At 37.0% G+C, this 16995-nt stretch overlaps 1 protein-coding gene across 2 annotated transcripts in view; it reads right to left on the bottom strand.

Annotated features, from left to right (window-relative positions):
- LOC117435468 (progressive ankylosis protein homolog B) overlaps positions 1-16995 on the bottom strand; it is a 52924-nt gene that overhangs the window by 10619 nt on the left and 25310 nt on the right. For both annotated transcript variants that reach the window (XM_034058641.3, XM_034058640.3), the window contains exons 5-8: positions 15804-15974; positions 14152-14286; positions 12851-12943; positions 11890-11985 (exon numbers count right to left, since the gene is read on the bottom strand). In XM_034058641.3, the coding sequence (XP_033914532.1) occupies positions 11890-11985; positions 12851-12943; positions 14152-14286; positions 15804-15974 (495 nt within the window). The remainder of the gene's footprint in view (positions 1-11889; positions 11986-12850; positions 12944-14151; positions 14287-15803; positions 15975-16995) is intronic.

Here is a 16995-nt window from a genome sequence, read left to right as displayed (position 1 = left end):
CAGCCACAGCGCACTCTGGGTATAACCCTGCTGGTGACTCCTGTTTCAAAGGCAACATTGGTCTCCCAGAAATGCATAAAAAAGTACAAATACCAGCTATAATGACAATGTACTGTTGTTAATGGTATGCAGATTTACAACAGCATTGCATGTCTTATCTATATAACAGATGTTATGGTTTTCTTCCCATGATCATAAATTGCATTATATCTTATTATAAACATTTATGGTAGAGTGCCAAGGGTCCCCTATGGTCTTTAAACATATGGAGCAGTTTGACAGTACAAGTGCACCATTAGGACACTCGTCTCCCTGCCTGGGGGCGTTTGCCTCTATGTTACCAATAATGGGGGTGCGTTCCCTTTGGTAAATTAAGACCGTGCTTTTTATGTTACATTATTGAGAGGCGACACACTGGATGGGTTTGGGATCCAGTCCATCAGCATGTAAAAGAGGGAGGTGGGCTCACGAGTCAGACTATGAGGCAGCACTGCTGCATCCTTTAGGGCGTAGTTAGGGCCAGTTAAGGCCACATACTGATGAAACTGAAGCAGGGCTCTACAACAAAGAAAACAGGGACAGCTCAGAAAGGCTCACATGTTTGAGGTTGGATTACTGGCTTCAGTGTCCTCCTTCAACACCACAGACTGGCTTGTGTTGCTTGCACTCTTACTGTATAACTACCGTACACCTTCGTTGGCCAAGCTCTTACCTTCTTCAGACTGAGCAGTTCTCAGTTACCTTGCACATTGTTTATTTGCTGATACATCTCCAAATGTAACATAATGGTTATTACAGGGTTGTTTTTTTTTTTTTTTTTTTTTAATGTGTGCTGCTCATAAACAAAGTTATGACCTTGTACAATGTTACAGCTGATTGCAGCTATGTATGTATGTATAATATATATATATATATATATATATATATATATATATATATATATACATATAGACAGAAAGAGAGAGAGAGAGGGGGAGAGAGAGAGAGAGAGAGAGAGAGAGAGAGAGAGAGAGAGAGAGAGAGAGAGAGAGAGAGAGAGAGAAGGAATGTATGTTATCCTGAGGTCATCTAAAGCTCTGTTCCCGGTGTTAACTAAAGACTGCAATACCAGTGGATTGACCACTAGGTATCCGTGGTCTGTCAAAATTAGGAAGCTCAGAGCAACACCTGAGCTTAACCGCAAACAAGGTAATAAGATAAAATAATTGATTGTTAAGCAATTCAATTATAAAAAGCCACCACTGTTGTAGCTCTGGGTGGGCAGTAAGAAGGAGAAAGATGAGAGTGGCGTGGCAGAGTGTAGGGTAAATAAAGGTTTACAAATTCTCAAAAATCACAGGAGGTAGGAGTATGTTAGAAAAGGGTATTTAGTTCTCCAAGAAGAGATATATTTTGCTTTATTTCAGATTAATATTATTAATCTACAGAAGATGATAGCACAATTTTAACTGTACAGCATTATGCGACCAACAAGGATTGTCCTTGTATAAAAAAGGACCCAAAAGCCCGTCCAAGTCTCCTTTTCTTTCTTATTTCCCTTTTTTGAAGCTTTAAACCAAGAAGATGAACAGCCTTTCTGTGTAGTCTGCAACCAACTAGCTATGCAACGCTGCTACAACACAGCTAGCTGAACAGTAGTACCGTACATTGCCCACGAGCCAGACAGAGATCCTGCAGGGTTTGTTCTAGCTTAACCTCTTTTGGCTTTGAAGTGGTCAGCCCTGTTATTCATTTGGCAGGCCCCCCTGGTTTGTCTGGGCCCCAGCCTCAGCTTTGCATGTGCAGATCACTCTTTGTTTACAGGAAAGGGATTCCACATCTGGTAGAGGCAGCAGCTGTTAAATTCATCCTGTTTTGCCTGTTACACAACCAAAAGCTGATTTTGCCCTATTAACATCAAACTCTTTTCACAGTGCTTACCTAACCGCATAAAAACACTCAAAATTCTGAGGGCTGCCTAGGTATTTAGGACATGTTTATGGTTTTGGGTTGTAATCAGAGTCTGACAGCATTTTGTAATATCAGTTAGTGTTATGTTTTTTGTTTGTTTGTGTTTGTTTTTTCAAATCTGCTTAAGTCACGTTGATGTAAACCCTAATGATAGCAAAATCTTTTATTTTATTTCATTTTTTTTCTTAAAACATTTACGATGATCCTTAAAATAACTTAGTTTATTATACTAAAATGACAGAGCACAAGGAGGTTAAGTGACTTGCTCAGGGTCACACAATGAGTCAGTAGCTGAGGTGGGATTTGAACCGGAGACCTCCTGGTTATAAGCCCTTTTCTTTAACCACTGGACCACACAGCCTCCTAGCAAGTTATAAAGCTGGACTATTTCATTTTACACCCGCTGGGCCCCAGACAACCCACAGGTTTAACAGCCATCTCAAGTTCACCCTCTGAGAACCTAAATAGGCCACCTGAGTTTGTTTATTTACATAAAAGCAAATGTATGTCTACACATTCAATGATGTTCTGTTCTTACCATTTAAACTAATAACAAATACAGCTGTGTTCTCCCTCAACCCAAACCATGCATGTGTTTGTTATACTCTGGGTCTGCATTGTCTCTAGTAAACACAGAAACCTTATTTCATATTTATAGTATGTATACCTGCCTCCCTTCCAACAGTGTTTTTATCAATTCTCTGTATAGTACTTGGAAATTGTTTTGACAGACATTTATCTTCAAACACTTCATTTGTCGTTTTGTTACCATTCAGAAACAACAGTGGTCTTTTACATGATGTACTGTAACCAGTACCTCAGAGTCCACAGTACTATATGATAGACTATAGAGATCCTTTTCTTTTTACATCTCCTATTGGATCTCGTCAGGCTTCAACGGAAACCATCTTAGTCTTGAAATCAAAGGAAAGCAAACATAATCCGTGAAGGAGATATATGTATAACATATTGCTAATAACACACATCAAGACATGCAAACATTTGAGTCATCGGTTCAAAGCAATTTTCAAAACCCACTGTCCTTCTGCGTATATGTTGTGTGTTAAGCAAGCACACTTTGCCTGGAAACATTTCAATGTGTGCATCTTGCACCCCAAGTTTAATCTGCTGTAATTAGGATAGTTTTGAAGATACAGCCTTCAGAAACCCAACCAATCACAGATGTTACCATGATCTACATTTTAATTCCCTTAAGAGCATCCAAGTTTCCCCCGATTTAATTAAACAAATATGATATTTTACATATTGGGTGCACACAAAATTACTGTAATACAGGACCTTCACAAATTTATTTTGAGTGTAATTCATTGAAAAACCATTAAAACCTGTTTATTGTGCAACAAGTTGGTAGAGACTGTATAACCTAATGTAACAACGTAAAACGTATTCTTAGAGTGAGATACCCATGACAGTAAATATGTAAACCAACACCTGCCCTATCGGAGAGTGAATTGGAAAGACATGTAGAAAGACCCCTTAGGTCCATATTGGAAGATTTATTGTGCATATGGAGGGACAAAAAAGAACATGAAAACATCAAGGTGTTTGTAATACTGAAGATAGGAATATGTTCTTGATTCTACATGAAAGATAAATGCTTAATTTCAAGCAATTGCAATTACAAAATATGCAAGGGTTAAACTCTGAAGTTGATAAATTTGTTTTCCATCCAACAAATGTGCTTTTCTGTTGTTAATCTATGTCTGCCCATAATCACACTGAGTGCTGACGACTCACAATTCACAGGTTTCACGATGTTCCAATGAAGAAGCGCCCTTCATAAAACCCTGCCTACACTTGCAGACAGGTTTGAAATACCAGCTGTTTACTTAATCATCGACAGTCTTTGCCATCCACTTTGGGTTAATTCATTGTTTGCGCAAGCAATCACTGTAAAATGCTACCTGGCAACCATGACAGCTGTTGAAAAACTATAAAGGGACTGAAACCACATTTGGAAGTTACCTTTGTTCTACATTATCGGTCAACAACCTTGGTTCTACATTAGCCTGTTTATACTGGTGAGGTACTTTAAAATATAGCTTAGCAGCACAATATGCTTCCCATGTGGTGCAAGCATCTCAGCTCTTCAGGAGAACTCTCTGTGACAGCTGCTTCACAACAGCACAGGGACAGGGGGCAGGCAGTTTGTGCATGCCTCCTGAAAGAGACTGTATTTACCTCTGGGATTCACATTTCATGTCCTGCCCGTTGCATTTCAGGTCTGTGTTTTTGAAGACTAACCTCAATAAACTCCAACCCACAAACGAGTCATTCAACAAAATTTTATTCAACAAAGCTACTTCAGGAGAGTGATACAATGCAATCCAATACAGTTTATTTTTCAGATAAGCCAGTAAAGCAAGGGGGGGGGGGGGGGTTCAGTGGATCACTCTTAAAAAGGTTTAATAACAGGATGCAATAACAGAACTGAACTACAAGAGTTCTTACCCTACACGGCAAATCAAACCAATGTGAGCTTACAAACACCCTGACTAACTTTGGTGGCCGGTTTGGTGTACAAATCTGTTTTGTTCACTCATCCTTATGAAGCTATACATACACATTTTCAGATCAATCCACCAAGGCTTACTGAAGTTATAACCCTCACAGTCTTGCATAGAAAAATACACACAAAGCCATATTTCTGACATGATATAAAATATGAAGATATATTAACCCCATATAATTTGTGCTACCTCTACAATGCAACCTGTCTCTCAACAGCAACATAAATTAACTCAGACTCCTATGACTTTAAGTTAAATATGAATAACAAAAACTGGTACTGGTAGATACTGACTTTCGTTATCACTCTTGTATGTAGTGTAGAGCCTTCAGTAACAAGCACTGACGTTTACGTAACGGATCATCAATGATTAGTTAAAATCGGTAAAAAAATAATTCATTATTTCGAGTGCTGTGAATTATTTTCTTAGCAATTCAACACTTTGAGTTGTTTATGCTACCTAAACCATTTCTTCCTATTATTTATTTATTATTATCTTAGCAGACACCCTTATCCAGGGTGACTTACAATCGTAAGCAAATACATTTCAAGTGTTACAATACAAGTAATAATTGATACTAGGACTACAAAACAGGAGCTAGGATTTATTTATTTATTTTTTAAAATTTTTGTTAAATGAAGCCATGTTCCCACTGGAAAGGGGACATTGCGGAACAAATAAACATACAGGGACCGTCCTGTTTAAACCCGTCCTTTGTTGTCGAGACCGCTTTATCCACCAAATAACTGAGTTCAAAGTTATACTGTAAATAAAGAAGCTTTGTCACAATTTGTAATTATAAAAAACTTTTTTGAAATTATGTATTGTATTATTTTTAGCAAACAATATGAAATGCTAAACTGAAATCGCAAGCCTTATAAGTGTTAAGTTTGAAATGTGTAATACTATAATTAACTAATTGTTGAAATGACTGTTGTGTAATAAAATGGTATTCGCTTTTCTGTTGAATTATTCTGACTGTGGTTTAATTGATGAAGCCTTTTATGTGGATTCGTTAATAAAAAAATTATATCTGCCCGCACTCCCGTTCTCTTCAAAGCCACACATTCACTTTTAGTTAGAAGATTTGCAGAATTCATCAATCAAAAGATATTTTTTGTTTTCCTTTGTGATAGTGTCCTCTGTCTGTGATGGGAGAGAGGAGAGTGCTGAGCATCGCTTTGCATTGCTCATAGGGGTTTCTTGGTAAGTAAACACTGAAGCAAGAAGCAAGACTTGCAGAAGGAAACAAAAGCAAAGAAATAGAAAAGAAAAAAAATCGAAGTAATCAACCAGAATTTCTTACAACTGGCTTATATATTAATTGTTGCCCTCTTTTCTCCAGCAAGATATTCAAGACGAAGAAGTTTACTGGTCTCCCTTACTGAAACACAACAGCTTGCCCTAAATAAGACATCCGAATCCAAAAGCATGGCTGCTGAGCTGTGAGGCATGTGGCAGACAATACTTAATGTTTTTCAGAACTTCTCCCAGAAGGCACGCTAAATAAGCAGCTACCATACTCTTAAGCAGCCACATATGTTTAGGCCTTTAGGTGACTGGCTATTTCATTAAATTACTTGTTTGAACTCGCCCTAACAATAAAATATCATTGTGATGGAGCTGGAAAAAAAGAATAACATTTTTTTGTGAATGCTTTTATCTCACATGATGCTCTTGCCACATGTGAGTGTCCGCCTCTGCCCCAGCTCTGCGATGGAGAATAAAGGGTGCGATACAGGCAGGGGTCAGGATGTTGTGCAGCAATGACTCAAACAGGACGAGTCAGGAGTTGTGCCTCTACAGTGATTCAGCATGTAGGCCTCAGCCACAAACCAACTGACAGGAAAGGCTATTTGTCAGATTGAAAATGGAATAGGATAATCCTGTTCAACCTTTTCCATCTGACAAAAAAAAACAAAAAAACACTGAGCTGGTCATTTGGCATACAGAAAAACACAGTATATATATTGTAAAAATCTGAAATAAACTACTCAGCTAAAGGCTTTTAATTATTCTCTGTTTGGCGCTTGTGAATTTAGTGCTCATGAAAGATGAGGAACTGGCTACGGTTAAGCAAAGTGTTGCCATATCCTATTTGAGCATTCCCTCAGTGCTCCTCTAACACTTTTAATCCTGGCGTACTATTGTGCCACACTGTGTGGTAGTTTTGTGGTGTGGTCTAATTGATCTCAAACCCATTTTACTTGATCCGGTCATTTGGCATACAGAAAAAACACAGCATGCGGGAAACACACATTACATCTAATATTTTTTTTAAAAAAGAGAATTGAGAAGGACAACTACAGCTATTGCCAAAAGCTTTACAATGTATGTTGCTTCATAAAGTCATACTGATACTGATTTGTCATACTGATACTCATTACATACTGATTTGTAGTTTTCCATGTACTTAACAAAACACTATAGTTTCTTTGAGTACACAATGTTAAATAAAACATCTAACTTATGTTCATAAAGTTTTTTATTTATTTGCTTATTTATTTATTTAAATTATGTCTCAATCCTAAAATTGATGCAAAAGATTTGTGGCCATAGCTGTAAACTGAGTTTGCAATCTAGCATCAATGGTTGGCTTTCATCACGCACATCGAAACAAAAACAAACCACACGTACAGTATGTGTGAAATAAACTCTAAGTCTAAAACCAGTGTTGGAGCCGGTGAAAACCATACCTCTGCAAATTGTCCATATGAAAACAAATGATACGCTTTCTTTAAACACTATCCTCCCAATACTTGGTAAACAGTGTAGTGAACATGCAGTTACTGTAGCACATGTGTCATTTTGAATCAATCCAATGTCATTCCTGCTGTAAAATAACATTTACTACAGTTAAATGTAATGAAAAGGTGGGATCCGAAACGTATTGCCTGCATATATTTCTTAACAGGTTGATGATTTAATTGGCATGTGATGCTTTTAAACTCTAGTTCTAAGATGTATAACTACACAAGGAAAACGAGCACTGGATGTTGGCTGTCACAGTATAATGTTTAGTCACAACGCTTGCATCATTGTCCCACTGCATAACCGTTGCTGCACTGCACTGATTGCCAGCATATTGCAAAATCCTTATCGGCTGTTAACACAGTTCTGCCCACCCAGGATAAAAAACAGCAGCAGCAAAACTAAAGAAATGCAGTGTACACACCCTAAATGGACTGAGACACATCTAAATACAGATCTAAGAAGTAAAAATATATTAAAACACATTTATGAACTGTTGGATTTCAATAAAATGTACACAAATACTGTTCATGTCACATTAATGCATAGTTGTCTTGATTAGGATTATTACTGAAAAAAATGTGTCTTTATAGTACAGCATATCCAGAATGAATTACCATTCAATCCCTTTTGTCCTTTACCTAATTCAACTAGGGCTGCAAGTCGGTTATGATCGGTTCGGTTTTTGACATCCAATGAAAGTTTAAAATGGAAAAATAACAGACTGAATTTCTGCAGCCAAGGGAACAGGACCTACCATCATTACACATTTTTTTGTTTTGTTTTTTAACTGTGATAAATGTGCTAAATACAGTGTTATTGCATCACTCATACCAATGCATTATACAATTAGATACAATGTAGAAAGAATCAAATAATGTATTAAGAGATTTAATGTTTTCCTGGTACCCTCCCATTGTTGCCGAGACGGTGCAAATCTCAAGCAAATCACATCCGAGTAGAACTGCAGCTCATGGTTTTCAAAATTACAATTATTTAATCAACATGTTGACTTCAAAACGACCTCAAATTGCTCTCAAGTTGGTCCACGCAGCATCCCTTTCACTTTTTTTTTGCACTTTGCCCACTTTACTGCTTGTTCCAGTTTCACACTGGATCAGGACCTCAACCAACATTTTATTTATTTCAACACTTTTGTATTTCACGGTTTGTCAGTTTAGCAACATTGTTACATTTTTTCATTAGGTGTAAATTAACACACTACATGTATTTATTTTATTAACAAACTTCCAGCTGCAACTTTTGCATTCCTTTAACAAAGGTTTAAGTTTGGGCATTTGCGTATTCCTACTAGTACCAGCACCAGAAACATCAACAAATCACAAAAAACAAAACAGCCTTAGACATCTGCAGGGTTGGAGGCAATTCCTGTTTCAATTCCAACACATTATTGATCAAGTAGTATTCTGCTAAAATGAGCTTCTCAAAGTGTCAATTACTTAAGTCACTGTTAGTCAATTAAATTGGCTTCAAATGAAAGCAGTTGAACAACAACAACAAATATTAATGTCTCTAGAATATAAATTCTAATTCCAAATCCTTTTGTAGAAATTGGAATTGGGAATTTATTTTGAAAAGGAATTGGAATTGAAAAACAGGAATTGACCCCACTCTGGACATCTGAACACCCAGACTAAGTATGAAACCACAGCTATCCATACTGGGGCTGTCAGAATCAATCAGTCTTGTCATAACTTTGGATTTATGTTACTATATTCCATTATTAAGGGGTGAAATGTCTATGTGCAGAAAAGTGTGTAATGAGCTTCCGAAAATGACGCTGCCTTAGAGGCTGTCAATACTTCTTCATTGTGCACAAATTTTATTTTTGGTTAAATTTGATCTTTTGCCAGTATCATTCGCTTTGGAATTTTATGAAAATGTTGGTTTCGGTTTGGGAAACTCATAGCTGTTGCATTCCTAAATACAATCTTCTGAACTGCTGGCATAAAATTCTGAATAAAATGGCTGGATGCAAACGCAGAAAACACTACCATGCCCAAATATAACAACTAGTAGAGTTATGTTTGGGGTTTCTTCCATAACCTGTTCAGGCACATTTCATATGTTTTAGCAGTATTCATCCCTAATAAGATCCCCTATTCAATATTGTTTTTTGTAACAGTGGGACCCTCGGTGTCTTATATAAAAATAAGTGTTACAAAAACGATGCAGGGGCATACCCACCCTAGTAAAAGTTTACCAATTTTGCAGTTTTGCCATGCTTTTCTCATAGTTATACTATGAATTTGCCATAGTAAGCCACACTTTGCCATGTCTCTGGGCTTTACTGTACAATGCTTTATTATGCTTTCCCTCTGCTTCATTACACTTTGCTACGATTTTACTGTGGGAAAGTTTTATAAGAGCAACTGCTATGTTGAGTGGAGTTATTATACAAAACTTCTTCAGTTAAAACTTTATGAAGGGCCCAGCAGGGTCTCTTTCTTGTCCACTGCTCTGATGCACAAATTATTTCTGTCACTGTGCAGTGGATGTCTGTTGTCAATACTTAATTCAGAGGGAGGTTTTGATTTCTTCCATAAAACAAACTTGCAAACAGTTATCCTTCCCTAAGTCTAATCTCATAGACTACAGTTTTTAATGATATTTTACATAAAGCCATGAAATATCTCCCATAGGGGTAGAATGACTACCAATTGGGGTCAAATATTTGCGATAAATATGCCTGGTCCTCTGCAAAAACATACTGTTTCATAACACCTTGCTGTGCACTGTTTTTTTAAAACTGCTTGGTTTCTTAAAACTTGCTGTATTAATGCTCAGACCACCTAAAACCATCACAATTACGTGATGTGCGATTAGCCGGCTACCAGTTTCTGAGGTTGACTGTCACGTTTCTATTTGACTAGTCTACTATTCGGTGCTACCCCCGATCACACATAATGTAGCGGCAGATGAAGAGGGAGCACCATATTGACACAGAGGAAACAAAAAGTCAGATAGAGTATGACAGTATCTGTACTGTACGTGTATTTAATCATCTACCAGATAGAGTATGAGAGTATCTGTACTGTACGTGTATTTAATCATCTGCTGAAGTCCTCTTCTCAGCAATTCTATACATTTTCTTCATCACAGGGACTACAGGAACTCTTCAGTTCATTATTTTCTGCATGTTTCGGGAGAACAGGTGGGTGCATATAAAGTATATCAGCCACCTAAAGATTCTCATAAACTTACTAATACATTGAAATTTTGTTTGTTTCTATCTTTGAAGTGAAATTAATGTAATGCCCTTGAATTCTGGAGGTTTATCAACACTGGAGAATGTACTGCTTGACTGCAGACACAGAGGAAAGAGGAGCAGGTTTTTTGAAAGCCAAATGTAAATTCATATTTATTCAGTTGCCTTTTGCTACTCATTTCCACATGATCAGTCAGCCTTTGAAGACTCTCACAAATGAAACACACACATTAAAGTGCGGTACTGCTAGGAGGGTGTTGTAACTGCCTTTTCCAATATTACATTAGTATTTAAACTTGTTCATTTCCCCACTTTGGCACTCACATTTCTAAAAAGCAAACTCATTAATTTTGTGGGGGTTTTTATAAATAAAATCCAGTTTGTTTTTTATGATACTGCTCTCGACTGTCATTAACCTCTTCAGCAACAGTGTAACATGTCAAAATCAGCTTTATGAAGTAAAATAAGTAAAAACTTTCAACAGCCTATAGAGAGTGTCAATTCCCAACTGTCATCCAGAGGGAAGGAGCCAGACTACCCCAGAAAGAGCTGAAATCACAATTACACTAAAGAAGCAATAGCCAAAACCTTTGAGTACATTTGTCTACATTGGCAAACAAAAGTGTAAATATTGTTAACATATTGAATTACATACCACTTTGTAGTTTTCCATATATCTAACATGAAATACTGTATTACTATTATGGCTTCCGGTAGACTTTTGGAATATCGCGTAGATTCTTTGATTAGATAATGTTAAATAAAATATCTAAATTATGTTCATATAGTTTATTTTGTATTATGTCTCAATCCTATAATTCTGGGTGATGCAAAACATTTCACCATAGCTGTACACGTGTGTGGTATAACATGACATAACGTTCTAATATTATCAAGCACTGGTACAGGACATTTGTTTTTAACTCATCACTATAATTATGAAGGTATAATTTGTTTTTACTAAGCTAAGCAAATTCAGGAAGTGGCTCACCCCCTTACCATGTAAAAAAAACTTCCCTTACAGTATCTCATTCTAGTTATAGAAGCTCATCACACCCACAGATAACCCCCTCTGCTTGCAAATGATGGGTTGTAAGATTCCACCACAGAAACACACAACCTGGAGCACCACAATTACATACATGACACATTTATTTTCAACAGACCTCTGGGAAGCTTCAGACCTGTAAGATCTCATCAAATCTGTCCCATTTTGGTTTCATTTGGGCTGTACATTTGAGAGGAATGAGCTCGTTCAGATTACATTGGAGCCAATTTGGATTTCTTTTTGTGTTTTTTGAATAGAAGCAATTTTTTTTTTGAAAATGTCACACACTAGATGCTATTCTAACACATATGCATCACATATGTAAACTTCCACCCACTAGAAAGCATTACTGTACCAAGCACATCAGAAAACCAACTTACCGTCACTGAGAGCGTCAGACAGAAAAAGGTGAACTTCTTGATGTGTGCTTTGGTGACAGTTGTTCCACTGTTCACCAGTTTATTGCTGGGATTATTCTAGGACAAACAGAGAACACCATTACTAGCTATTTTTTGATTCCATCATTGAGGTCATTCACATTAAGTAGCTTATGTAGCTCCTTGTTTCATGCCAACATTCTAAATTCCACCTACCAGCTCTGTTTTAATTCTGGTTTTGACACTGTTGGATAACGATTCATTTGATAGGTAACATAAATTATAATATTGAAAGCAGATACGGTTAACGCTTTGTGTGCCAGGTTCAAGCAACAGAGCCAAAGCATACATTCTACATTATGTGTAACGGGCGGAGACTGGGCGTGAACTGGCAACCCAGACACTGCAAGCTTCTTAACCACTATGCAAATGAGCCAGGCTCGTCTGCATCCATGGTTATAGAGCTCCTCACAGATGGGACACAATCCGTAATGTCTGCACTGGCTTGCTGTAAGTTTAATTCATGGTTGATTTGGATCTAATTTAAAGCTTTAACTGGAGTAAGATGTTCTCCCCTTGGTGAGTCTGTGAATGCTGTCTGAGGATATTGATATTTGAAGGATAAAGTTAGTTCTCTCCTTCATGAGATTCAGTGAATTACTGACACCAAAATATACTGTTTTAAAAAATGTATAGTATGATGAAGTATTGGCATTCTTTTTTCATAATAAAAAAAAAATCACCTTAATTAAAGAAACGACAAAATGATCTTTACCATGCAGTTTAAATATTGTTAATATTTTGGGTTATCTATGTCTGCAAGTAAACAATGTTGCAATATTTAAAACAGAATGAGAAATGTGGTGTGTTAAAAAAACAATATTATCCATTAGCTTTTAAACATAAGCACATACATGCAGAACAAAATTTAAATGATGCCACAATGCTTTTTAATTACGCTTACCTTGTCAAATGCAGGATAGACTGCTCTCAGCTCTGTTAGCCAGCCATAGGGCAGGTGACCCACTGGGTATGTTGCTGTCAGGACCGCTACGGCCTAAACAAGAATGAAACAGGCTAGTTATGAGGAAAGCAGACAACACAGGAAGGCCAAAGTTACAAGTTGTACGCTATGTTTAGAATATAACTGGAATTTAAGTACTTAAAAGTGACTAGCCTGCTAGGACCCTGAAGCTCCCGGCACGATTGGACTCAAGTGGGTCAATTGCAACATAACAAATTAGAGCACAATGTGTCAACAGGCTTTTTCAGCTTCAACGTACTGGCTTCATTTAAACCCATTTTTCAGTCTATTTCTATAGGTGCAGCTATAGCTAAATGACATTGGTGTAACTATGCATGCATGCATGCAGCAGGACTATGTGGTATAACACTAACCACAAAATAGCATTTTTTGTTAGGTGCTGCATCCCTGTTTGTTTTCCAGACATTGCTGCTAAACTGTGTAAAAACGTACAATATAGTCATTTAAACACTACATTACATTTTATTTTCGGTTTCATATAAGCATAATCAATATTACAAGATATAACATACTTACTGTGTAGATGAATTCGCAAGGAACGGTTTGTTTGTGGCATTAGTCTTTAACTAGAGCTGGTTTAAAACGGGTATAAAATAAACCACTAAATGGGTCTTGCTAAACCAATTAATTAATTGAAGTATTTGGTACGTTGGAGTAGGGTTTAATTCAGACCAATTTAATGGTTTAACAGGGGTTGAACCAAACCCGAATTCAGTACCATAATGGTCTGAGTAAGTAGTACATTGCAATTGACCCAAGAGTGTCTTGTCCAGTGTTGAAGGTTAATGTGATTTAGGCCAGTGTAGTTTGAAGTTTTTAAAAAGACAGACAGAAATAGCAGGTGCTATGTAAAGGGTGGATTGGCAATGATGAGGCCACTCTTCGTACAGTAAATGAGACATTTCTACCTGAGCAGCGTTAGGGGGGGTTCTGGCATGACCCTCAGCTCTACACATGGTTTTGTCCGTCCCAGTAAAAAACACATGAAGAGCTGCTTAAAAAATGATCTGCCTAAAAAACCCATTGCTGAACCACTTCTAGGTTTAACTTGAACCAGGAACACATTTAGCAATTTACTTAAGTTTAATTATGTCTTTGTTTTGCACTAATTATTGTTTTTCCAACTAGCTAATCACCAGGTTTTTTTTCCAGCACCTTATTAATCTCAGTGTAGCTGCAGGCTACTGACTGGTGTGCCCGCCCTCTGAAAACTCACTTACCTCTGTGGCTGCTGAGCTTCCCTTAAGATCACGAGACACAAAGAGATTGACAATGGGTCTGCTTATTCTCTGGGTAGCAAGGATTAATGCCAGTGGCCACCAGAAGTTCAGCATCTTTTTGAATGTGGCATCTCCCTAAAACATGAGAAGACAAATGATATTTACACAACATGCACATAATATTTAATGAATGATTTGTATTATTAAACAGAGTGACATACAGTAGCTGTTTTATAAAAAAAAACATGTTTAAAATGTCCTTTTAATTTTTTTCCTGATTGACAGTTGGTAATATTGAACTACATGTTATTGTCATTATTATTGTGATTGTTATTCTACTGGTGATAGAGCCGTGGTTTATTATGTATTGTGCATGATGTTGATCAAGTGTGTTTGATGTATGACAGTGGATTGCTGTATTTAGATTAGGGCACGTCCCTAATGAAGTTGCCGTAGCTATACATGTGGGACAAGGGTTTGTTATAGCCATATGTTCAGTAATCTTCCAAGAGAAGTGGTAATGCTAATGTTCAGTCTTTACTGCTAATAGTTTTAAGGACTAAAGAATAATACTGACAATTATAATAATAATGAGTAAACAATATAATATAATGATTGTGTTTGTAAACAAAGACGGTATTCATGCAGGTTAAACAAATAGGTATAAATGAGAAGAAACATGTTTAACATAAAAAATATATGAATGTTTTATTGTACAAGTATGAATGTTAAATAAGAGTTTATTGTTGTATAAAATCACTCCAGGTGTAAGTGTTTATTGAATAATTAATCCTGTTAGGAGTAGGCGGGGCTGGGGATTATAAAATGCCGTGTATTTCTTTAGGAGAGGATTATTAGGTCAGTCGTGATCTTGTCTGTGTGAATGTCTGTGTATCTGTGTATTTATAACCTGCTAGTCTGTGAGCATCAGTTATTATTATTATTATTTTTTTTTTTTTTTCTTAGCAGACGCCCTTATCCAAGGCGACTTACAATTGTTACAAGATATCACATTATTTTTACATACAATTTCATTTTTTTTTTTTTTTTACACATTATTTTTATATACAATTACCCATTTATACAGTTGGGTTTTTACTGGAGCAATCTAGGTAAAGTACCTTGCTCAAGGGTACAGCAGCAGTGTCCCCCACCTGGGATTGAACCCACGACCCTCCGGTCAAGAGTACAGAGCCCTAACCACTACTCCACACTGCTGCCCTAATTGTCATAATTTGTGTGCAGTATTAAGTGCCACAATAAATATTTATACCTGTGAACACTACCACGTTGCTGTTTTCCTGCGTTTTAAAGACCTCAGTGTTCCTGAGTAAATAATGTGATTGTGGGAGGGGGTAAGCTCGGACCATCACCCCGTTACATTGCTGGATTTCCGAACACAAAGTATATGCCATTCTGTTACCTGACTTCACCCTATTCACAAAGCTTTGACGCCTTAGTTTTGTGTTTATGAATACAAACTTGGCTTATCCCATTAAGTGCTAAATGTAAGTTAAAATAACAGGTACTGTAATGCCAGTTAAAAATGCTCCAAATAATGAGGACATTGGCACTTAATGGGTTAAGAATAGTCAACAAATGTTAATACCAAACTGGGGTGGAAGGATTGATGACTGTAATGTTTATCATACCCCAACTTCAGGCCCACAGCTGTCAGGGATTGTGTCATGGATGTTCCTGTAGTAGCCGAGGCCCACAATGGTGAAGCGCACCAAGGCTCCCATATAGAGGGACAGTATAGGGATGAGAAGAGGCTCCAGGCACTCCAGATGACTGTGAAGCAAAATGGCTACAAAAGCAATCTGTAAGAGAAGCCGAAACATACATATTAGCCCACAGGATCTGAGAGCTGCGACAAGAGCCAGACTGGAAGTTATCAGAAGCATTTCTAAGAAAATTGGTCTCATAAAATGCATGAGAGATGTGTGATCCAAACCTCCACACTCTGCCGCATATTCAGTAGGACTCCTCATGCAACTGTAGTACATTTCTGTATCTCCCTTGTCATATTCTTTCTAAGGCCTTGAAAGGACAATTACCCCCCTTGGCAGATAAATGCAAACTGAGTTATCCTCCACTGTTTGAAGTACTCCTAGCCAGAACATTTCACGATCTCTTACCTCCAATAGTGAACACATATGCAAATATGAACGAGGAGAACTTTGAGACAGTTGTGTATTATGATTCTTTGTTATCCTTGCAAACAGTAGGAACTATAGCTATGGACAAAGGTTTTGCATCACCTAGAATTTTAAGATTGAGACATACCGGTAATTAAAAATAAAACATATGAACATAAAATTATCTTTTATTTAAAATCATGTAATCAAAGAAACTACATAATGATATCAAGTCTATTGGAAGCCATAATAGTAGTACAGTATTTCATGTTAGATTTCGAAATGTCACATTTTTCAATTTTGGTCAGTTTTTTTATTAAGTATATGGAAAACTACAAAGTGGTAACATTATTAAGCAGGTTTCATTCGTCTTTATGAAGCAAAATGAGTTAATTCTATAGGGTGAGGCAAAACTTTGGGCCACAGCTGTAGGGATTAAGGCAACATTTCTGGAAGCTTAGCTGCTTCCGTTTTTAAATAAAATCCTTTTCCTTGGGTTCATGTTTTCTTTCATGTCTTATGTCTGTAACACTACATTTAAAAAAAATTAATTTTCCATTTTGTAAATTGAGCAAGAATTTACCCTGCACTGCTCAAAACAAACCTACTCCCACTGTATCGCAACATTAGATAGGTCAGGACTGATGACCTCATCTAGATGGTAAGCACTTCAAATACTTTTTCAAATACTATCAAATTGTCT

Source organism: Acipenser ruthenus, chromosome 3 (assembly GCF_902713425.1).
Source record: "Acipenser ruthenus chromosome 3, fAciRut3.2 maternal haplotype, whole genome shotgun sequence".
In the NCBI taxonomy this organism is placed as follows: domain Eukaryota; kingdom Metazoa; phylum Chordata; class Actinopteri; order Acipenseriformes; family Acipenseridae; genus Acipenser; species Acipenser ruthenus.
Note: the sequence above shows the minus strand (reverse complement) of the source record. Positions and strands in the feature narration are given on the sequence as shown.